The sequence below is a fragment of the Cervus canadensis genome, chromosome 1 (assembly GCF_019320065.1).
Source record: "Cervus canadensis isolate Bull #8, Minnesota chromosome 1, ASM1932006v1, whole genome shotgun sequence".
NCBI lineage: Eukaryota > Metazoa > Chordata > Mammalia > Artiodactyla > Cervidae > Cervus > Cervus canadensis.
In genome coordinates, this window is record NC_057386.1 from 27,437,611 (window position 1) to 27,461,524 (window position 23,914).

At 38.6% G+C, this 23,914-nt stretch overlaps 1 protein-coding gene across 19 annotated transcripts in view; it reads right to left on the reverse strand.

The window, feature by feature from the left end:
* NCOR1 (nuclear receptor corepressor 1) overlaps window positions 1–23,914 on the reverse strand; it is a 116,361-nt gene that overhangs the window by 77,220 nt on the left and 15,227 nt on the right. For all 19 annotated transcript variants that reach the window (XM_043473158.1, XM_043473254.1, XM_043473150.1 and 16 more), the window contains exons 2-6: window positions 22,562–22,739; window positions 19,029–19,159; window positions 11,946–12,138; window positions 6,340–6,522; window positions 654–767 (exon numbers count right to left, since the gene is read on the reverse strand). In XM_043473158.1, the coding sequence (XP_043329093.1) occupies window positions 654–767; window positions 6,340–6,522; window positions 11,946–12,138; window positions 19,029–19,159; window positions 22,562–22,669 (729 nt within the window). In that variant the 5' untranslated portion in view covers window positions 22,670–22,739. The remainder of the gene's footprint in view (window positions 1–653; window positions 768–6,339; window positions 6,523–11,945; window positions 12,139–19,028; window positions 19,160–22,561; window positions 22,740–23,914) is intronic.

Here is a 23,914-nt window from a genome sequence, read left to right on the forward strand (position 1 = left end):
GTTTCCCTTTAACTGCTAGTTCCTGGGCTGGATTCTGGTCAAAAACCAACTTCAACATCACAAAATTATTCATAGAACTGAGGTCCAGATTTCCTAAATTCACAGACACTTTTAATTATAAGCATGAAAAGAAGAAATTGTTTTAACAGACCTATAAAGGCAAAGGTCTACCTAAAGGTCAGTGGCTTCATACTTTATAACTAAAATTCAAACTACACCCCAACCCTCAGTTCTGAAGCAGATAATGCAAGTCATTCCCACATCCAATGACCCATTCTCTACTACAATAGTGGCGTCGAATGTCCCTTATAAAGTGAAAAGCCACAGAATGGCTGTATTATGTGCTACACACTTCTTAACACCATACAACAGGAGATTTGGCTGATAAAATTATACTGTCAACTGTCAATAATTATACTGTTATTTATACCATATAACATGAATATGAAATACTAAATAATTTAAGACACAACTATCAACTTTGCTTCAGTACGTAAAGAAAAACACCAAGCTTCAAAATTCAAGAACATTCAAAATTAAAGCAGAAAGCAGGTTTTAATACAGTTAACATTACCACAGAACAGAGACAACTGGAGAAGGTACAGCCCAGTGGTCTTCAAGCCCTGAGCCACCAAGGAGTGGCTTGAACTTACCCGGTTTTCATCATAAATAATCTGGACAACACTGCGGTGCTTCTGCTCCACGGGAGGGGGGGACACAGGCTTCTCAGGCTCTGGAGGCTTCGCGGCCTCCTCTTCAAGCTGTTGCTAAGAGACCCAGAAAGGGAGAGTCAGGCATCTGCTGCACGTCAGCCCCACCAGTAATTATTCACCAGAGACAACACATGCTTCTGAGCAACACTTCACTGACTCTACAGGGTAATCACTTAACTGACAAGGGTCTAAGGACCCAAAGGCCCTAATGAACCCAATCAGATTTATTTTGACTAATAACTAAACAGCATAAGTCATCTTTTGATAGATAAACCCTTTTGTATTCTATTTCTGATAAATTTAAAGCAAAATAATAAGGGAATCTAATAGCAAAGAGAGATAAGGCCTTCTTCAATGAACAGTGCAAAGAAATAGAGAAAAACAATAGAATGGGAAAGACTAGAGATCTCTTCAGGAAAACTGAAAATATCAAGGGAACATTTCATGCCAGGATGGGCATGATAAAGGACAGAAACAGAGGCAGAAGAGATTCAAAAGAAGCAGGAAGAGTACACAGAACTATGCAAAAAAGGTCTTAATGATCAGGATAACCACGACGGTGTGGTTACTCACCTAGAGCCAGACAACCTGGAGTGAGCCTTAGGAAGTCAAGTGAGCCTTAGGAAGCACTACAACAAACAAAGCTAGTAGAGGTGATGGAATTCCAGCTGAGCTATTTAAAATCCTGAAGCATGATGCTGTTAAAGTGCTGCACTCAATATGCCTGCAAATTCGGAAAACTCAGCAGTGGCCACAGGACTGGAAAAGGTCAGTTTTCATTCTAATCCCAAAGAAGCGCAATGCCAAAGAATGTTCAAACTACTGGACAACTGTGCTCATTTCACATGCTAGTAAGGTTATGCTCAAAATCCTTCAAGCTAGGCTTTAGCAGGATGTGAAACGAGAACTTCCAGATGTACAAGCTTGGTTTAGGAAAGGCAGAGGAACCAGAGATCAAATTGCCAACATTCCCTGGATCACAGAGAAAGCTAAGGAATTCCAGAAAAACATCTATTTTTGTTTCATTCACTACGCTAAAGCCTTTGACAGTGTGGATCACAACAAACTGTGGTAAATTCTTTAAGAGATGGGAATACCAGACCACCTTACCTGCCTCCTGGGAAACCTATATGTGGGTCAAGAAGCAACAGTTAGAACCTTACATGGAACAACCGACTGCTTCAATAATAGGAAAGGAGTACGACAAGGTTATATACTGTCACCTTGTTTATTTAGCTTATATACAAAGTATATCATGTGAAATGTTGGGCTGGATGAATCACAAGCTGGAATCAAGACTGCTGGGAGAAATATCAATAACCTCACATATGCAGATAATAACATTCTAACGGCAGAAAGTGAAGAGGAACTAAAGAGCCTCTTGATGAAAGTAAAAGAGGAGAGTAAAAAAGTTGGCTTAAAACTCAACATTCAAAAAACTAACATCACGGCATCTGGTCCCATCACTTCTTGGCAAATAGATGGGGAAACAGTAGAAGCAGTGATAGATTTTATTTTCCTGGGCTCCAAAATTACTGTGGACAGTGACTGCCACCATGAAATTAAAAGACACTTGCTCCCTAGAAGGAGAGCTATGACAGAACCTAGACAGCGTATTTAAAAAGCAGAGACATCACTTTGCTGACAAAGGTCTGTATAGTCAAAGCTATGTAGTCATTACGGATGTGAGAGCTGGACCATAATGAAGTCTGAGTGTCAAACTGATGCTTTTGAACTGTGATGCTGGAGAAGACTCATGAGTCCCTTGGACAGCAAGGAGATCAAACCAGTCAAATCCAAAGGAAATCAACCCTGAATATTCATTGGAAGGCCTGTTGCTAAAGGTGAAGCTCCAATACTTTGGCCACCTGATGTGAAGAGCTGACTCACTGGAAAAGACTCTATGCTGGGAAAAACAAGGCAGGAGGAGAGGAGAGCGGGCAGGGGATGAGAGGGTTAGATAGCATCACTGACTCAATGGACATGAATTTGGGCAAACTCTTGGAGCTAGTGAAGGACAAAGAAGCCTGGAGTGCTGCAGTCGATGGAGTTGCAAAGAGTCAGGCAAAACTTGGCACCTGAACCACAACTTAAGTAAGAGAATCTAAACGTATGAAGGTATTGCATCTGCCTCTATCACAAGGACCCTCTGTGTCCCTGGAATAATGCTGCTCTGTGTTATAGACACACAGTATCTGCTAATGTCTGGCAGAGAGAGCACGGTAGAACACTGAAGGGTTAATTAACCCTTAACTCAGCACAGCACCACCCTCTACCCCACTCCCCCATGAGACTTTATATCCTACAGTGAGGAGGCGGCAAAGTTGAAAGCCCATTAACTGCTAGTGTGTGCAGCCACAACGCAGGAGGCTATCTGAACTACTCTGCCCAGGTTCAGCCCTAGGGTCCCCCTTTACAAGTGGTTTGATCCAAAGACCCTTTCTAGTTCTTACCTCAATCTGGAGCAAGTGTACAAACCCCTCACATGTGAAGTGGGGATATTCATCCTACCTATCACACAGCTTTCTGCGAGGATTAAAGGATTCAGTATATGTCAAGCACAACTATAAATGGTCAGTGAGTATCACCTACTGAAGTAAGTAGGGACTGAGCTTGGTTCCCTGTTTTTTGTCTTCCATCACCCCAACTGATACCTAGTAAATGCTCAACAAACAGCAACATGCATATAATATAAAAGGCATTAAGGTAAAGGTGGTAAGTCTACTAAAGGCCCAGTGGAAAAAGATTACCTACATTTTCAAGTTAAGACTGAGAGTCAGGTTCCTCATCAAGTAAGTCAGATCACAACCAAAGAAAGGATAAAAATCCTTCAAGAGGGAAGCTTTGAGGTCCACTTCCACTTTGGAACAGAAAGGACTCATGCAACCTGCTATCTGTGTAAGCAAATGATAGTATTCGGGGTTCTGAGATCATTCTCATGTTAATGAGGTCTCCAACCATGCCCTTTTATTCCTTTGCTCAGAAGGCCTTCTTTTAGAATGTCCATTAAGTAGGTGTAGAGAAAGAAAGAAACAGGTTTCAGGAAATCACATTTTGTTCTCCACAGTTAAGTAGCCCTGGGACAAAACCACAGACAGACACTAGACAAGCTCATAGATTCAAATAGACTAGTGGTTGCAGGGGCAGGTGGAGATGGACCAAGTGGGTGAAAGGAGTCAAAAGGTATAAACTTCCAATTATAAAATAAGTAAGGGATGCAGATGTAAACTATAGCTGACCATAGTTTGGTGACTATACTTAACAACCGTTTATTGTATAGTTGAAAATCGCTGAGAGAGTAGATGCTAAAAATTCTCATTAAAAGAAAAAAAATCTGTAACCATATGCAGTGAGAGATGGTTAACTAGCTTTACTGTGGAGATCATTTTGCAATATATATAAATATAAAATCATGATGCTATATAATGTTGCGTGTCAATTTTACCCCAATTTTCTTTTAAACTGAGAATTACTAGGAAAAAGAGACAAATCAAAAATCCAGATATCTACTGTATTTCTATATCAATACCACAGAGAACACAAAGGCCAGCAATCAGTCCAAAGCTGATTTATAACAGAGCTGAAAGTGCGGCTGGAAAAGGATGAACTTCTTAATTATTTATTAATGTGGGGGAAAAAATATTGACTTCTGTTTTGAGGCAGACACAAGAATTCAACTTCTGGTGGATTAAGAATAATGTGATGAGAAACTATAAAACTTCTTAAAAGATGATAAACTCTTTTAATGATCCCAAGGTAGTCACATACAAAAACTACAGAAATTCTGTTCACCAAAAATGCTGACCTAAATATAAGAGCAAAAACTATAAAACCCAGAGAAGAAAACATAGGTATAAATCCTCGTGACCTTTGATTAGGCAACGAGGATTATGGTTCTTAGATATGACACCAAAAGCACAAGTAATGAAAGAAAAAATAAACTGGACTTCATCACAGTTAAAACTGAAAGCTTTCTGCCCTGGTGTGACTCCATCCTGCTCACCACCCTCTGCAAGTGCAGTCACTCACCTCTGCGCACCCTCTCTCCCACCTCCATGTGTGCCCCTGGGGCCCTGGAACCACCTTTCAGTTGTCAACAAAGATGACTTTAAAGTGGATGATGATGAAGCTGAGCAGTTATCCTGAGATAGGTCAGTTATACTCAGCGTGGACTCTGTCTCTTTCTCCTCTCTCCAGAGGTCAGTTTCAGGGCTAGTGCAAAGGATGAAGCGCACACTGCTGAGCAAAGGTGGTCCCAACCAAGCAGCCCTGGCCACGTTAACTCGTCCCTGCGGGACTGAATGCCACCTGTGGTCCAAAAGTGGGTCAGGGCCTGTGCTTATTAGTGGACAGCTCTTAGAAGATGCAGAATAAGAAGATGAAGAGGAGGATGTGAAACTCTGGAGTATATCTGCAAGTGGTAGCAAGGTTCCACAGAAAACAAGCAAACTTGCTAATGAAAAGGAAGCTGAAGAAAAAGCTCCAGTAAAGAAATCTATACAAGACACTCCAGCCAAAAAGGCGCCAAATCAAACCAGAATGGAATAGATTCAAAACCATCAAACATCAGGAGCAAAAGTCAAGAATCCTTCAAAACATACAGTAGCCTGCCAGACTTCTCTGTCCATGGAATTTTCCAGGCAATACTGGAGTGGGTTGCCATTTCCTTCTCCAGAGGACCTTCCTGACCCAGGGATCAAACCCCTGTCTCCTGCATTGCAGGTGGATTCTTTACCGCTTGAGCCATCTGGGAAGCCCTCAAAACACACACACTCACTCACAAACCTCCTAAAACACCAAAAGGACCTAGTTCTGGAGAAGACGTTAAAGTAAAACTGCAGACAAGTCTAGGAAAAAGCACAATGAACAGTCCTCATAAATTAAGACAGAGAGAGAGGAAAAGGAGATAGAGTCCAAGCTGCGTATCACTAGCAATTCAGACCAAGTTTTCTACTTTAATCTCAACTCCTTCTCCTGATTTATCCCACCACCACCCCCCAGGCTGGAAGCAATCTCACTCCTGCTTCATAAAACACTTGTGTTTGATGGCTATGATTCAGTGAATCTTAATACTTTGCTTTCATTTGATTTACCTCTTTGACCATGTTTTAATCACTTTTATATCTCCTTAGATGCTCAGTAAGAATTTGAATGAATCACAGGAAAAAACAGCTCTGTACATCAACAAACACTATCAGGATAGTGAAAAAACAATCCACAGAATGAGAGAAAATATTTGCACATCATATATACGAATATCCAGAATATATAAAGAACTCTTACTCAACAATAACAAGACAACCAGCTTAAAAAAAAAAATGGGCAAAGGATCTGAATAAACAGTTCTCTAAAGAAAATATACAAATGACCAACACACACATAAAGAGATGTTCATCACTGGTCACTAAGGAAATTAAAATTAAAACCACAATGAGATACCACTTCACATGCACTAGAATAGCTATTTAAAACAGTGAAGAAGAGAGAGGGAAATCTTCCCTCAGACACTGCTAGTGGAATTTAAAATGGCATATCAACTAAAGTTAAAAATATGGAAAGTTCAACACTCTTCTTTAGGGAGACAAACATTCCGAGAATGTACTAAGCAGTAAAATCAAACACTTACTTGTTTTTTTTTCAGTTTAAGGATCTGCTGCTCTACTTTCGCAATTTCTCGATCTACACGATCCATACTCTGTATTAACTCTTCCTTTGAAAGCTTTGAAGGTGAAGCATTTTGATCATCCCCACATGGTTGCCCAGAGATTGGAGAGGAAGGAGCTTCATGTTTGACTCCAAATGCCGGGTCCTTTAAAGAAGAAAATCAAGAACAAATGGTTTCTCACTAAAGATCAATGTCAGCATCAAGAATCTCTTAACGGGGACTTCCCTGGTGGTCCAGTGGCTACGACTCTGGCTCTCAATGCAGGGGGCCCGGGTTCAATATCTGGTCAAGGAACTAGACCCCACATGCTGCAACTAAAAGATCTCATGTGCTGCAACTAAGACCTAGCGCAGGCAAACAAATACATAAAACAAATAAAAATATTTTTTAAAAAAGGCACGATGGGTTCATTAAAAAAAAAAGATTCTTAACTGAAAAAAAGTGAATTTTAAAAACTTAGCAGAGCCATGTGTGCTCCCTTTCTACACAGTAGGCCTATAGTAGCAATTTTCTCCCTTCTTCCCGCCCACCCTCCCTCTCACTCACACACACACACTCACACACCACTGACGTTCACAGTTCAGACATATCACTGAAGATGGTTAAGTGGCCAACCAGCCTTTACTACAATACTGAGACATACAAAGAATTGCTGCAGAAATAATGATGCAATCACAACAAAGGAAGATGCCAATTCCTCAGCCATTTTGTTGTAATGTCTGAACACATTCACTCTGTGTGCCCACCCAACTAAACAGCTACAAATGGCCATTCCTATCAAAAGTTTTCAGGCTTTCCAAGGGTTAATACTGATGTATAGAAGTCTGGGGAATGACCTAGAACTTTTGTTGCTTTGATCACTCTCAATAAAGAGCAACTAAGCCTGTCTGCCCCACAGCGCATGTAACATCTCTTCAGTCAAATGTACCTCCTCATTCCAGCTCCATACTGAGCAGGAACTACAGTAGACTGAAGGCCTCCACCCAAAACCTGCCACCCTGCCAATACACACATGCACACTCGCACAGCCTACTCATCTCCAGTACAAGGTGAAGATATGAGCAATACTGCAAAGCATATGAATTTCAGATTAAGGCACTGATTCTCTTTAGGCTGTAAGAAATCTAGAATGATCACAGTTCATAAGACCAGAGGGCCCTCAATGTATTAAACAATGACTAAGTAACTGTGAGAAATCAATAGTTCTAACCAAGAATGCACTTAAATATACCCGGATAGTTGTTCCAAAACACCATGGAACAGAGATTAACTAAAACATAACATGTATATTCCTGAAAAATCTGATATTCTGTAACCTAATATAGCTAAATTAAGGCTTCTGGGGAAAACAGGATTATAGCTATTACTTAAAACCTGTAAACTTTGTAAGCAGAGTATTAACAAAACAACAGCAATTCTAATAAAATAATACTGTCAAAGCTCCAATACCATTTGCATTCAGACTACAGGCAATCCTTTGATATCTGTAAACCCTGCAGTTTATATGTCCCCTGTTAATCCTTCAGGTCATTTGCTTCCAGTTCAAAATAGCACACTTCATCATAATGTTAATAAAAATCTGATTTGTGGTATAATGACTTTGCTGTTGTTTAGTCACTAAGTCGTATCTGACACTTTGCGACCCCATGGACTGTAGCCCACCAGGCTCCTCTGTCCATGGGATTCTCCAGGCAAGAATACAGGAGTAGGTTGCCATTTCCTTCTCCAGGAGATATTCCTGGCCCAGGGATCGAACTCATGTCTCCTGCATTGGCAGGCAGATTAACCTTTAAAAACATAAAAGGACAGGAAAAAAGGTCTCACAGTTTCTTTTCAACATTCCAATCTTCATTAGTTAGTTTAACACTGAAAAGCAGAGCAGTTATTGAATTAACTAAGCTAGCTACTACCTGCACTAAATGAAAACTACTGATAAATGCAGACTTTTCAAATCTTTTTAAGGTCTTCATCTATCTAGCAGGCTAATTCTTAATTATGAAAGCTTGATCTTGAGAGCTCTAAAACATTCATGTGCAAGGAACGATCATTCACCATGGATTTCCACGTTATATTAACATCATTCTCTTACATATGCATGTGAGATCATTTGTGTTACAGAACACATAGAATACCACAACAGATTACATTTCGACTCAGCAGATTTTGAAAATGCTCCTCAGGTGATCTGTCTGACCTGTGCCCTAACAACTACTATTACAGATCAATATTTCCCACTGACTTCATCTCTAGTTAAATATTTAACAAAAAACAAATTCCTGTTTACAGTGCCTATCATCTGACAGGCACTAGGCAGAAAGGTAAACAAAAAAGGCTTGCCATCAAGGAGCTTATAATTTTGTGGGGGGACATTCTGTTAGCTATTTGGGGGGGGGGAGTTAAATTTCTATTCCACATATCACAACAAAAGTCAAATAATAATATTTATATGAGATTTATTAGCAAATCACAAGTAGCCTCAAACAAAAGGTATTCATATTATACTGAGTACAGGAAAGTCAACAGCAAAAGACATTAAAAAAAGATTGATGAATCAAAATAAAGAACAATTTTCTCTTTATCAAAATAGGAATAAATTTACAAAGCAAACAGGAAAAATCATTTGCAAAACGTGAACTCTAACATAAAATAAAAAACACATCAACAGAAAACTAGGCAACAGATATGAAAAGCAATTCATAAAACAGGAAAAAAGGAAAAACAAATGAAAAAATGTTAAATTTTAATAACAAGCAAATAAATGCAAGTTAAAAATTTATCAAACTAACAATGATCTTTTTTTTTTACCTTTTTTTTTTATTGTTGGAGGCTAATTACTTCACTAACAATGATCTTTTTAAAGACAGTAAATATGTGGTTTCAGTATGGACACACAGCAACTGGGTGACCTTACATCATGCTATCAGCAGTAAAAACTAGTTTTCCACCTTTTCAGGGCAAACTGGATATACCCAGGAAAACCTTAAAATACACTAACAGGAATTTACCTTAAGGAAGTAAATAAGAATGTAAACCAAAAAAATGAACCTAGGGAATTCCCTGGTGGTCCAGTGGTTAGGCCTCCACACTTTCTCTGCTGAGGGTACAGATTTGATTTCCTGGTTGGGGAACTAAGATCCCACAAGCCGCACACAAAAAAGAAACAAACAAACAAAAAGTCAAGCTAAGGAAATTATGTCATTATTCTAATGAACAAGCAGGTAACCTACACGTGTGACAAGTAAGTTATTTTATATCCATACATGGAATATGACCGAAAATACAACTGTAAACTTAATGACACAAAATGAACCTCAGAACGTATTTAAGCAAAAATAAAGTCATACACAATGCACAAAGTAAGCACAATAAAATATGCACAATTATTAACGACAAATTGGTGAGACAAACTTTTCCTTCAAGCTTATCCAATTTCATTCTTCTCTAAGTGAAGAAAAAAACTAACAAATGCTAACCCTTTCAAAATCCCGACTTCTGAAAAAAAAAGGAAAGTCATGACTTACAGCTTAATGGGGAAAGAAGCAGGACTAGGAATCAGAGGTCACGCATGGGTTTTCATTTCAACTCAGGAAACACTGCCTAGGTCACTTAGTTTTTCTTAACATCCGTCTTCTCTACTATAAAATGGAAATCAGCTGTACTCTAATATAAATGGATGAAGTTTTAAGCTCTCTGCCAAAAAAAATCTATAGCTATAAATTACATTTGTGTTCATTTATTCAGCCTTGCAAGAAGACCTTTATTCACCTCTTTCCTTCTTTTTTAAAGGCTGCAAACATTCCTTATAAACCCACAGACTATAATACAGATATTTCACATGGTGAAGTGGGTCTCAATATTCCTAGGAGCTTAGTTCATTTCTAGCTCATCACAAAGAGCTTTACCCACCCAACTTACTATTTTTAAAATTTCAAATTTACATCAGAGTTGAGAGACTAGCGTAACGGATTCAATTACCCTTCATCTAGCTTCACCAATTGTAACATTTTGCTATATTTGCTTTATCTCTCTGTATACATATACATACACCTACCTTTTTTTTTTTCCAGTTGATCTATTTGAGAATAAAGTGCAAACATATTTACTGTCTTTTATTTAAATCACTGTTCACTCCATAAAAACTCAAAGAAAATGTGTGGGTATTTAGTTATCTGATATCAGGGTGGAAAGGGCCACTAGCCCTAAAGATAGATAAACTTTTTTGGAAAAAGATTTAAGAACAAAAAAGCAAAGATAAAGAGATATTAATATATGATAGTAAAAGGGTTAATACTTTCTGTTAAAAAAGTATTTTACAGAATTAGTTTATTCTTTCTAAAACAAATATTTATTCTATACCTACTAAGTGCCAGGTAATTCCTGATCTGAAGATCTAATGACAAGCAAAATAGTTAAATATGATAAATTGAGGAACAAAATAAAAGTATAATACAGAAACATGCACGTCACCAAAGAAAGGCAAGTAACAATAAACAAAAAAGGAAAAGAGGCATGATCTTAATAGAACCTTCTCATAAACCCAAAACACATATTGTTTGAAATATCACGAGATCATTGGAAGGACTGATGTTGAAGCTGAAATGCCAATACTTTGGCCACCTGATGCGAGGAGCTGACTCACTTGAAAAGACCCTGATGCTGGGAAAGATTGAGGGCAGGAGGAGAAGGGGACAACAGAGGATGAGATGGTGGAATGGCATCACCGACTCAATGGACATGGGTTTGGGTGGACTCCGGGAGTTGGTGATGGACAGGGAGGCCTGGCGTGCTGCGGTCCATGGGGTCGCAAAGAGTCGGACACGACTGAGCGACTGAACTGAACTGAACTGATTGCTGTTGTTTAGCCACTCAGTCGTGTCCAACTCTTTTGCAACCTCATGAACTATAGCCCATGAGGCTCCTCTGCCCATAGCATTTCCCAGGCAAGAATCCTGGAGTGGGTTGCCATTTCCTTTAGCAGGGGATCTTTTCCCAACCCAGAGATTGAACTGGCGTCTCCTGTATTAGAAGGATTCTTTACCACTGAGCTATTGTTTGGAAGCCCATCATGAGATTATAGCTCATATTAAAAGTAGTTATCACTAAGAGAATAAAAATTTTTCTTCACAAAAGTTATAAGCATAGTTAAACCTTACCTAAAATATGTCTTCTCCCATGTAATAAGTTAATAAACTGCAAATGAATTTAAGGGAATTATTTAAAATTCAATTTAAATTTAACAGAATTGTGGTAATCTTGAGTAGCTCTGACTACATTTTACAGCCCAGCAAGCCAGTACAAAATGCTTGAGAGTCATTCAATAGCAATTTTTCTTTACAGCAGTCCTCAGATTGTTTCTCATTTACCAAAAAGTCAAAAGTACTGACTTTAAAGTCCGCAGGATTAAGTCTGTGGCTTTTTAGTTTTGTTTAAACAAAATTTTTACTTTCCCACAGCACTAACCTTTGGTGAATGGAATAACTGGTCTTTCTTTTAGGCACTGTGCCTGAATGTGGCTAAATACACATTTCAGACCGACAATTCCACAGGGTAAGAAAACAAATATTTACCTTCTTAGCATCTGCAGAAGACCTCAACCCTTCTGGCAGCGTGTGGACTAAAGGTAAGACCGCAGCGCTGACCCGCTGGAAATGGGAATCAGAAAGCTGCTCCAGACGCGGTCTCTTGGAATCCAGTGAATCATGATCCCCTGGGGAAGGGCCTGGGTGAAACTGCTCATATCCAGTTCTTCTTTCTTGAGGCCTGACACACACAGAGAAAAGAATCACTTGAAAATGTTTAAGTAATGTACAATATCCTGCTAATATCCCTGGTTGGACTTAGAATGAATGAGCAGCTACACTTACTTTCAAAGTGAAACCACCCCCACCCCAGGAGAACACATACCTAACTATTAAGTCCTATTAAAGTTCTGATTCTAAAAGAAAAGTTTCCTCTTTTCTACCAGAAGGGGAGGTGGGAGTAGAGGTGGTAACGTAGCGAAAGATGCAACAGAAGATTCAATTTGCAGAAAATTTAAAAGATGCTAAAGAATATCCATAAAATAAATATTTTTAAGCCCAAGCCATAACAACTGAATTAATATAATCTAGACTAGAAGAGCCACCCTTTTCAACCAATAGTAAAAGCAAGCAGGAAAAAAAAAAACTTTCAGCAACTGCCACATGGAAAGATAAATGCCTTGAGTTGTGAGGTATTATCAAGACTTAAAAACAAGTCTCTTGAGTGGGAATGCAATATTGCTTTGAACACATAATTCTGACCCCAAAAACATGCATTCTGTCTAATTTCCCCAAGTACCTAAGTATCTTGAAGGTCTGGAATCTGGTTTCAATTTCCTTACATGATATACCGTACAGAGTATTTACAAAGTATTTCCAGACGTGACATTTTACTTGTGGTCAAGGTTTAAATGAACATCTCACAAAACAACCTTTCATTTTGAAGTTAATCATGGGGTTTTGTTTTTAGTATAGGTGATAAAACATACTCTGAGGTTGATAATTTTATAATACTTCAAAAATTTGAAATCTCATTCAAGACATAAGATCCCATTGTCTCCTTAAAATTCACAATGATATTACAAAAAATACTGCAATACAAAGTTTCAGGAATAAGACAAGGATGACAGTTTTAGGCACTTGTATTCAATATCATATTGGGAGTTCTTATCAGAATATTAGGCAAGAAAAAGAAGCATCCAAATTGAAAAGGAAAAAGTAAAGTATTTCTATTCACAAATGACATGATCTCATATGTGGAAAACTCTCAAGAAATCACAAAAAATGTTACAACTAATAAATGAATAGGGTGAAATTATGAGATAAAAAATATCAACATGTAAAAATCAGCTGTATTTCTATACATTGACAATGAATAATCTGGAAATGAAATTAAGAAAACTATTCCAAAAAAAAAAAATTTCATTTATAATAGCATCCAAAAGAATAAAGCAGGAATGAATTAGGCCACGGAGGCCCAAGACTTACACACTGAAAAATCACAAAACATTGCTGAAAGAAATTAAGGAAAATTTAAATAGTAAGACATCCCATTTTCATGCACTGAAAGACAATACTGTTAAGATAACAATACTACACAAAGCTAAGTACACATTCAACATAATTTCCAGCAAAATCCTAACAGAGTTTTTTTGAGACATTAAAAAAAAAAAAAACCATCATAAAATTCATGGAGATGGGAATTCCCTAGTGGTCCAGTCATTGACTCTGTTTTCACTGTCATGGGCCTGGGTTGGATTCCTGGTCAGGGAACTACGATCCCACAAGACAGGTGGTACAGGAAAAAAAAATTCATGTGGAATCTCAAGGGACTGCAAACAGTCAAAACGATTGTAGAAAAAATATATAAAGTTGGAGCACTCACACTTTGCAATTTCAAAACTCACTACAAATATACAATAATCAAGAGCATGGTACAGCCAGAAGGGCAGACCTACAGACCAACAGAATACAACTAAGAGCCTAGAAATAAACTCTCACATCTCAGTCAGCCTCACCAAGGCTGTTGAGACCCTCCCACAGGGCAAGGACAATCTCTGCAACAAACGGTCCTGAAGAACGGAATTCCCACACACACAACAATGAAGTTGGACACATATGGATTAAAAATCCAGAACTTAAAAACTCTTAGAAACAAAACATAGGGAAAAATCTCCTGACCTTGGACTTGGTAGTGAATTCCTGGATATCAAACCAAAGGCAAGGCAACAAAAGAAAAATGTAGATGATTGGACTTCATCAAAATAAAAAATTTTAGTACATCAAAGAACACTACCATGAAAATGAAAAGACAAACCACAGAATGGGAGGAGATATATGAAAATCATGCATTTGATAAGGCTGCAGTATCCTGCCTGATGCCCACATTCTTTCTCCCCAGCTCGCTCTCTGACACATTCTCTCTGCTTCAGTCTACCCACCCCAAATCCACCCTCCACAGAGCAGCCAGGGGCAATCAGATAAAGGCCATGCCCCTGGACACAGCACTGAGAACCAGGGCTGCTGCTGGCCTGCTTGAAGACTTTGTGTGGAACTTCTATAAGCAAATGCAACCCTCTGGGGCCCCTAGCTATGTCCCCGCAACTGGGCACCCCTGTTAAGGACACAATCCACAAAAGCTAACTAACTTCCAAGGATCACATTTTACCTCCAGCCACTCTGCCTGAGAGATTGACCAAAGCCAGAGGGTGAGGTGTACCCACAGCTGGAGGAGAACTCCAGGAAGCCAGGGCACAGGACAATTAAGAAAAACAGAGTATTGAAAACTCTCACTCCATCAAGAAATCAAACTATTCCCCATTTCAGCTTGCCAATTCTTTTTACAACAAAACTACTCATGCATAAATAAATACATAATTTGCCATTTAAAATTTCAGAAAAAAATTTAAATGAACTATGAAAATCTTGGTGAAAACAAATACAATTTTATATTGGGAGCTAAGCATGTAATGTGCATCTTTAACAAAGTATTTGCCTTTTAAAAACTAATACTGTATGATGGCGTGGCCACTTTGTACACAGTCTGGTAGTTTCCCAAATAGCAAACAAAAGGGACCAGCACTTAATCCAGCAGCCCCACTCCCAGTATGTGACCAAGAAAAGGGGCATGTGGGGCTTCCCAGGTGGCGCTAGTGGTAAAGAACCTGCCTGCCACTGCAGGAGATGATGGAGACAGGGGTTTGATCCCTGGGTGGGGAAGATCCCCTATCCACCCCAGGATTCTTGCCTGGAGAATCCCATGGACAGAGGAGGCTGGCGGGCTACAGTCCATGGGGTCACAAAGAGTCAGACACGACTAAAGCATGCAGGTGGAGTATAAAGGGGTATATACACAGCCACAGAAAAATCTGTGCTTGGATGTTCACAGTAGTATTATTCACAAAAGTCACAAAGTGCAAACAACTCTAATAGCTATCAATTGATGAATAGAAAAATAAAATGTAGTACTTCCAAAACAACCAAAAAAATAAAAATCCCACCAGATTTCACACTAAAATACCTGTGCAGACTCTCAAATTTAAAATTTCCTACATTTTACTGACTTTCATCATCTCTTAGTACCATCTTTAAATAGTTTTAAAGCAAATTTATCAAATGGATTTTTTATTGTAATAAACCTTTATTTAGGGGTAATATAAAGTTGTTGTTTAAAATACTGGCCCATGAAGATCAATCAGAATTTATTGTGTTTATTCCCAGCTGAGGGAGACTCTTGTCCAAAACAAAAATAATTTCACCTAAATTTAAAAATGTATAAATATGAGTTGACCTCTTTTGTTGCTCAAGGGAAAACCAATTATCTGAATTTCAGAGAATCTTTTATAGTATCTGAAACTACCTCAGTTGTTCTGTACCTACTTAATTAAACATCCAAATACTCTAGATGTTGTGTGTTAGTCGCTCAGTCGTGTCCGACTCTTTGCGACCCCACAGACTGTAGCCCACCAGGCTTCTCTGTCCACGGGATTCTCTAGGTAAGAAGACTGGAGTGGACTGCCATTCCCTTCTGGGCTAATTTTTCCAATGACATCTAGAAAACATGATGAATGATATTCACACAGAAATAACTTTTTGTGAGTGCTGTGTTTATAAAATAATAAACACTGGCTAACAAAAAAATTCCAGGAATATATTAACAGAACTAAGTAGCAAATCATCCCAAATCCCACCACATAGCAACAGCTGTAATCAGGGGTGAGTTTCATTACCAGACATCATTTATTTCTACATACGGATGTATGGACATACAGGCAAAAATAAAACAGAAGAATCACATAGAGTATTTTTTAAATATATAATATTTTTAAAAAAAGAATATTTGGTTTATTTTTATACAGATACATATATGAGAAAAAATGAAATAAGGCTTAAAAATGGAAGGAATTACTACATTCCAGTTAAACACTCCTTTACTCCAAGAAATCAGTTCCTTAAAAATTTTTTCAAAAGGGTGAAAGTGAAAAGGGTAAGGAAAATAATTATGAAAAGCACTGAGAAGAAGAATTTTTTTTTAACCTATATTCCTTTTCAGAAGTCATCAAATCACTCCAGGCACACTTTTCAAATGTATAGCTTTAAACATTCTCCCAATACTTATTGTATCTCTGATTTGGGACACTTACATTATTTTACTTCATCAAGATTTAATACTAACATCCGCTGAGGATGATTCCATGATTCCTTGAGATGTCTCATACGCACCCTCCACTTGAATAGGTTTATGGCTAGTGTAATCCTTTGACCATGGCTTCCATTCCTTATTCAACTGGATTGCATCTCTGAGAAATTCTTCAAGAAACTTTAAATACTCAGTGTTTTCACGTCTAAAAATGTCTGCCTATTGCTTTTAAACATGTCTGATATAATATTTTTGGATCTCAATTTCTTCTCCTCAGAACTTTGTAGCTATTGCTATCAGATTCTTTTCTCTTATTGAGGACTTGTTCTGCTTGCTAGATTCCTGATTCTTTTACTTACCCTTAAACTTTAATAATAACTCAACCAGGATCTGTCTCAGTATTGATCATCCTGTGTAAATTTCTCCTGGAGCAAGATATGTCCTATCAACCTACAGATTTCTTCCCTCATGTTAAAGGGGAAAAAAGGTGTTTTGTTTTGTTTTTAATTATGAGTATCATTTCCTTTCCCTTACTAGGTTCTCCACCTAGGAAACACATGTTCTTATGACATGCTGGATGATTTCCATTTGCCCTCCGTATTTATCCACCTCTTTCTAATTGCTTTGATCTCTCTGTCCCTTTCTTCTGCCTTCACTCTGATCATCTCCAGACCTTTCTTCCAGAACGAAGGTCTGACTTTCAGCCACATCTATCTTATCCCTTGTTCCTTCTCACTTTATATACAGAATTTAAAATGTGGCCTTGGGGGCAAAGGAATGTCCAATCTTTCGCTTTATCTGATACGGCTGTTTTGTTTTTAAACACTTCATTATAAATTTTAAGTTAAGTGCACAGCATTCATGGGGCATGTTGTTTTTCGTCTTCTTTACACACAGGGGTCTTTGTTTTTGGAACAGTGCATTGCTTGAGTCTTCCTTTCCAGGAGTATGCTTTCCTGGTTCATGGCATCCTTTACCCTCCTGCTCAGGCAGACTATGAGCAGCCTTATAATAGATTCGCTCTGTGGTGCAGAACGGCGGGGTAGGGGTGGCGGGCGGGTTTCCTTGCCCATCCCCACCTTGCCTAGTATGTGTTTATCTACAGATGAAGGACTGGATATGGCTTTCTATGTAATTCTCTACAGCCTGAGGAAACAAGAGAAATGGGACGAGTCAGGGGAAAACTCAACTGGAGCTGTAGTCCTTAGCCTTGGCTCCACCAGTTACCCATGTAAACCAGTTCTGAGGGTTCTGGCTCAGCACTTTGCAAAGTGGCACCTATAACTGTCCTTACCACGGGACAGCATAATGAGGATTCCTAAGTCAACTGTTCACCACTTCCACTTGCATTTTCCCAAATCAGGGGCAATCATGAGAAATCTTAGGACTGTACTAACCTTTCTTTCTTCAACACTGCTTCTTTGACAGTAGAAGCAGGAATTAGGAGGCCAAGTTGAGAAAGATTCTTCTCATTCCTTCCTTGAATGCCACTCTTCCAAGTTTATGGCAGTGGCTGTATCCTTTCCTTCTTTATGTGCAGGGTGCATTTTTAGCCCTTTCTTAAACTATCTTCATATATTTGCTAGACAGCAGAGGAGAGTGATGTGATTTCTCTCCATAATCTTCACCAAGAAATGTATTTTACAATGATTTTAAACATGGTTGAATAGTTTCAAACTTTTTATCATCTTAAAATCTAAACAATAAACATACTTTTTAAAATAGGAAATCAGGTTCTTTATAAAACTGCTAAAACAAGGACTCAAGAAAGGTGATTTACTAAAGGCAGTTATTATATTTCAAAATACTTTAGATTAAGAGTGAGAATGGGAAAAAAAAGACGGGGCAAGGAGGCGCGGAATTGAGTAAAAGACCGCAGAAACAGTAAGGACACTGGAGAGAATGAGTATCTGATATGGACGAGACCAACATTAGCTGACAAAATACCCACTATCCTTTGCAGACAATGCCTTGTTATCCTCATTTTTACAGGTAGAAAACGAAGGTCTGAGGAGTCTAAATCACTGACTGGCAACCCTGGCTGTGAATAAGAAAGATGTGGGCCTAATCCCAGAGACTAATTTAATTATTCTGAGATGAGATTGGGTATCAAGCTCTTAAATCTCCCCAGGTGCTCCTAATATGTAGGGTGAATTGAGAACACCAACTTATACAATGTGACCAAGGCCCCAAGAGCTGACCAGGATTCAAATCTAGGTCTATCGGACAGCCCTCTGCACAGCATTGACTCTGAACTCCGGAAACAAGGTTTTAAGAGTTTATAAACTATTATGGACAACTACTCCAAAAGGTCAACAAATAAAAAAGCGCTCAAAATACAACTGTAAATGACTGATCACAGCTTGGTTAGTAAGACTATTAAGACTAAATATAACACTGAATTGAAAGTAATAAGATAAATGACACACGTGTGGTTTCCACATACTCCCCAAGTTCAGTCCTGGGTGGAAACACAAAAGAGAACCTGTTACCTGTCAGAACCCGGGTGAAACTCTGAAAGTAGGGAAGGCCTCCTGCGAAGCTGCTGCTGCTGCTGCTGCAAGAGCTGTGATGCCTGACTGACTTCAAGATGAGAAGAACGGTAATCAGGGACCGCAAATTCCTGGTAGTAAAATAGTCACATATTAATTATTAGCCAACAAGCAAAAAGCATCATGCAACCAAACCAAGGGCAAATGTACAAAGGCAGCTATGGTCCAATAAGCATGCGAAGAAGCAGCAATGGTGATTTCAATGCTTCACTGACCTAATTCTCTCCCATAACCTAAAACAATCAACATTAATTGTGTATCATTCAAAAGAATTAAAAATGAAATTTCGTGTTCAACCTGTGTTTGATTTATTCTTCTAATAACGAATCACAGTAACTCCTAATCTGTACTATTTATTTAATAGGATCTCAAACCCATGTGTGCAATATGAAATCCTAAAAAGCATTCCTATCTTAAATTTAAAATGGATAAGCTGGAAGGGTCACAGACCCCATCTAGTTAAATCCATGTACAGTCACAAGTGAAGAAACAGAGGTCCAGAGGATCAGCATGCTAGCTAAGAGTAACAGTTTCCATCATTCTAGGTGGGTGTTTTTATGTTTATCTTCCTATTTTTTGAACAGACACATGTATAGGGCAAATACAAGCAAAGAGAGCACTGAGGAATTTTCTCAGAACACAGTAGAGCACAAATATATAGGAATTACAGGAGAAAAGTTAGAAATCTCAGCTACAGTAAAAGGCTCTAACATTCAATATCCATCCACAGGTGAGAGGCAATATTCTAAGAAATAAAAAAGCAGCATTTCTCAGAAGTTAGAAAGGACTCAGTCCTCTCCTCAGGTTTCAAAGGGCCTAAGAGAAAAGTTGAACGTATTTTAAACATTATACCATACAGGACATATCAGAATTTTAGAAAACCAACGATAGAAAACTATCAGTCATAAGACAGAAAAACTTGGTTTCCTACGAAGTAAAGGATCATAATAAAAAAAGACTTCTCATCAGCAACACTGAATAGAACGAAACAGACAAATACATATTCCAAGTTCAGAGGAAAACAAATCTGGAACCAAATCACCAAGGGAGTTAGAGAATGATTTCCTGAAATATGAATTTGGGTTCCCTTAAGTGCTTGGCTGAATTCCAATCTGTAATGCATAAGGAGAGCACAGTCCTATCTTTAAAAGGCTGGACCAAGAACAACTTCTGAAGAAAGAACTATTGGAATGATAAAACAAGCAATTCCCAGAGCTCCCATAGGGCCAGTGAAAGTGAAAGTCACTCAGTCCTGTCCGACTCTTTGCAACCCCATGGACTGTAGCCTGCCAGGCTCCTCTGTCCATGGAATTCTCCAGGCCAGAATACTGGAGTGGGTAGCCGTTCCCTTCTCCAGGAGATCTTCCCAACCCAGGGATCAAACCAAGGTCTCCTACATTGCAGGTGGATTCTTTACCAACAAGCCACCAGGGAAGCCCTACACAGGGCCAGAGCTCATTTGAATTTCCTCCAGCTAGAGACAAGAAACCTCACTGAATATACAAGACATTTAGTAGACATGCCAGAAGAGAAAAGTTCACAACCGGAGGATAGGGTTTCCCTGGTGGCTCAGTGGCAAGGAAACCATCTGCCAATATGTAGGAGACACGGGTTCCATCCCCGGTCTGGGAAGATCCCACATGCCCCAGAGTAATTGAAGCCCATGTACCACAACTATTGAGCCTGTGCTCTAGAGTCTGGGAACCACAACTACTGAGACCTCGCGCCCTAGAGCCCATGCTCCACAACCAAAGAACCTACTGCAATGAGAAGCCTGTTCACCACAACTAGAAAATAGTTCCCACTTGCCACAACTAGAGGAAAGGCCATGAAGCATCAAAGGCCCAGCACAGCCAAAAATAAACAGATAAAATTATTTTTAGCTTTTTTAAAAAAAGAAAATACAGGGGGAAGGAACATTTCCCAAGCTAACACTCCTAACAGGCTGAATGCTCTCCTCTTAAGATCAGAAACCAGGCAAGAACATCCACTCTCACCTTCTACTCAACTTGGGACTGGGGTGGCGGGGGGGGGGGGCAGGGGTGGGGGGTTTCAAGCCAGTGCAATAAGTAAGAAGGAGAACAGACAACTAGTATTCCATACCAGAAAAGCAAAGCTGTCTTTATTCTCAGGTTATAGTATCATCTACAGAGTTAATCCTGGGGCATTCATAAAAAAGCAGGAAGTAACAAGTAATTTTGCAGGATACAAGATTAATATACATAGCAGCAGTGAACTGAAAACTGAAATTCAAAAGCAGTACCAGTTACAATCCGTCAAAAATACTAAATATTTAGGAATAAATGTGACAAAAAAGGTTCATGACCGGTACACTGAAAACTAAGTGACTGGATACATACACAAATTGTGGTATATCCATATCCAGCAATAAAAAGACATTACCAAGATGTGCCAGAACACAGATATATTTCAAAAATATGAGACAGAAAAGAAACCACTGACAAATGTGTTCACATGAAATTCAAGACAAAGGGAATCTGTTGTGGTTGGAAGCAGATGGGTATCCTGGGAGCTGAAGTCTGTAGGAGGTTGGGGAGGGGGCCTGAGTTGGACAGGGAATAAGGGAACTTCCGGGGGTGGCAGAAATGCTCTCTTCATTTTGGTGGTAGTCTTATAAGTGTATGAAGCTGTCAAAATGTACACATACAATGAAATGTTATTATATATAAACTAAACCCAAAGTTGATTTAAAAACAGCAGCAGCAACAATAAGGTAGGAAATCAGTAATCAGATGAACAGCACTGAGGCAGAAAGGACACACAACCAAAAGTCAACACCTAATCACGGTTAAGAACCTCAGTGGAAAAAAACAAAGAACCTTAGTGAAGAGTAGACAGTGACTTCTTCAACCAAAAAGGGCATCTACAAAAAACATGAAACTAATGACCATTTCATCTCTTCCCATCTTTTTTCAAAGCTTACACCCATGGCCCTGGCCTGCTCCAAGCTGGTAATTTCATCTCTTTTTCACAAGGTAAAACAATCACACAAACTCATCTTCCTACCATCAAATCTCCCAAAAAGGTAGAAGTTCTTTACTAGGTTCACAAATAATACCAGTAGCCACATAAACACACATACAGAAAATCTAAGCTCGAGACCTGGCTCTCACTCAAGACACCAAGTCTTCCATCCGGCTTAATGCTCAACCAGAACCTGACACATAAACATAGGTCTTAACTTAGAAACTCTAGGTCACTGACACTCTATCAACAACTCCCACCCATCAGAAGCAGAGACATGGCCAACTCCTGGAATCTGGCATATAGCCACAGTAAGAAGATAAATATAATTAATTCTTAACCTTTGAGAATGGTTCCTGCCACTAAATACACACACACACACACACACACACAATTGTGTTTGGTTTCTGATCAACAAATATATTACATAGGAAAAGTAGAGAGAAACACAGACTACATATGCAATTTGCATAATATCTATTCCTTACCTGCTGGTGACGGGTGCTGGGAAAGGTGTACTGAACAGAGTGGGGAGGATACCGACTTTGTTCTGTGCTGAATGCTCCTTGGTTGGGAGGATAACCTGAACTTGACATTATCAGTAAGGATGTCCTCACCAGGTTGTGAGATCAAGTGCAACAAACAATCATGCTTCTAGGAAATCACCTGTACAGGATGGGGAAAAAACAGAAGTGATAAGAACTAATGCACCAAGGGTGCTTCTAATAACTTACAACCATAGCTGCATAAACAAAACCACTATTATCAGTAAAAGCTTTCTCCCATTTATTAATACTTACTCAGCTTAACAGAAGTTACAGAACTTTAAAACCAGCAATGGGTCTTTTCCTCTTTACTGAAAAGAAGGTTCTTTAACATATCACAAATAAAACCAGTAGCTACATAAAGTGAACACATAAAATCTTAGCTCAGGAGCCAGCACACAGCAGCAGCTCAGTAAATACCTTTCTTTCAATAATTATCTGAGACACAAATATTAAACATTACAAAAACAAAAATCTATGGCTGTAAAACTGTAAAAAGTCAATTATTAAAAGGATTCAGGAATAGTTATAAGGTTAAGTGTTTGTGCAGAGGAAATATTGTCTTTATTCAATAATTCGGCCCCAAAATGACAGCCTAAGAAGACACTAGGGATAGAAAAGCTTTCAAGGAAGAAAAAAGAGAGCCTATCACTTCAAGAAAACTACTGCCAATTTTTTTTAAATTAGGATTTCCAAAAAACCTGTATCTGCCACCATTAGCCTGACAGCTTCCCCACATTTAAAGACTTTTCCACCAAGATTGGTGGTGATATTAACAAGTGTTAAGGTTTTGATATTACACAATGAAATTCAAAGATCTGAGTAACTCAATGAATCAGTATTTTCCAAATGCCCAATACAGAATTACAAGATTATGCATAAATAAAACATTTAAAGTCAAAACACTTTACCACAGTAAGTTGCAAGACAAACCAATAAATGTTTAATGTGACATAATATGAAAGGTTTACTGATATGGTTTCAAGTTCTACACAGTAACTAACCTTCAAAACCTTACCACTTGTCTGGTTTGGGTATGATATCAAAAAATACCCACAGGTATCTTAAAAGGCTATTAAAATACCCTTCGCTTTTCCAAATACATATCTATATGAGGCTGGCTGTTTTTCATAAGCTTCCATCAAAACAACGTATCACAGGACTAAAACACAGAAGAAATGAGAATCAAGTGATCTTCTTTTCAGATACTGAAGAAGTCTGCAAAAATGTAAAACAATGTCACTCTTCTCAAACTTTGTTTTATTTTGGAAAATACATTAACATTTGTGCTTATAT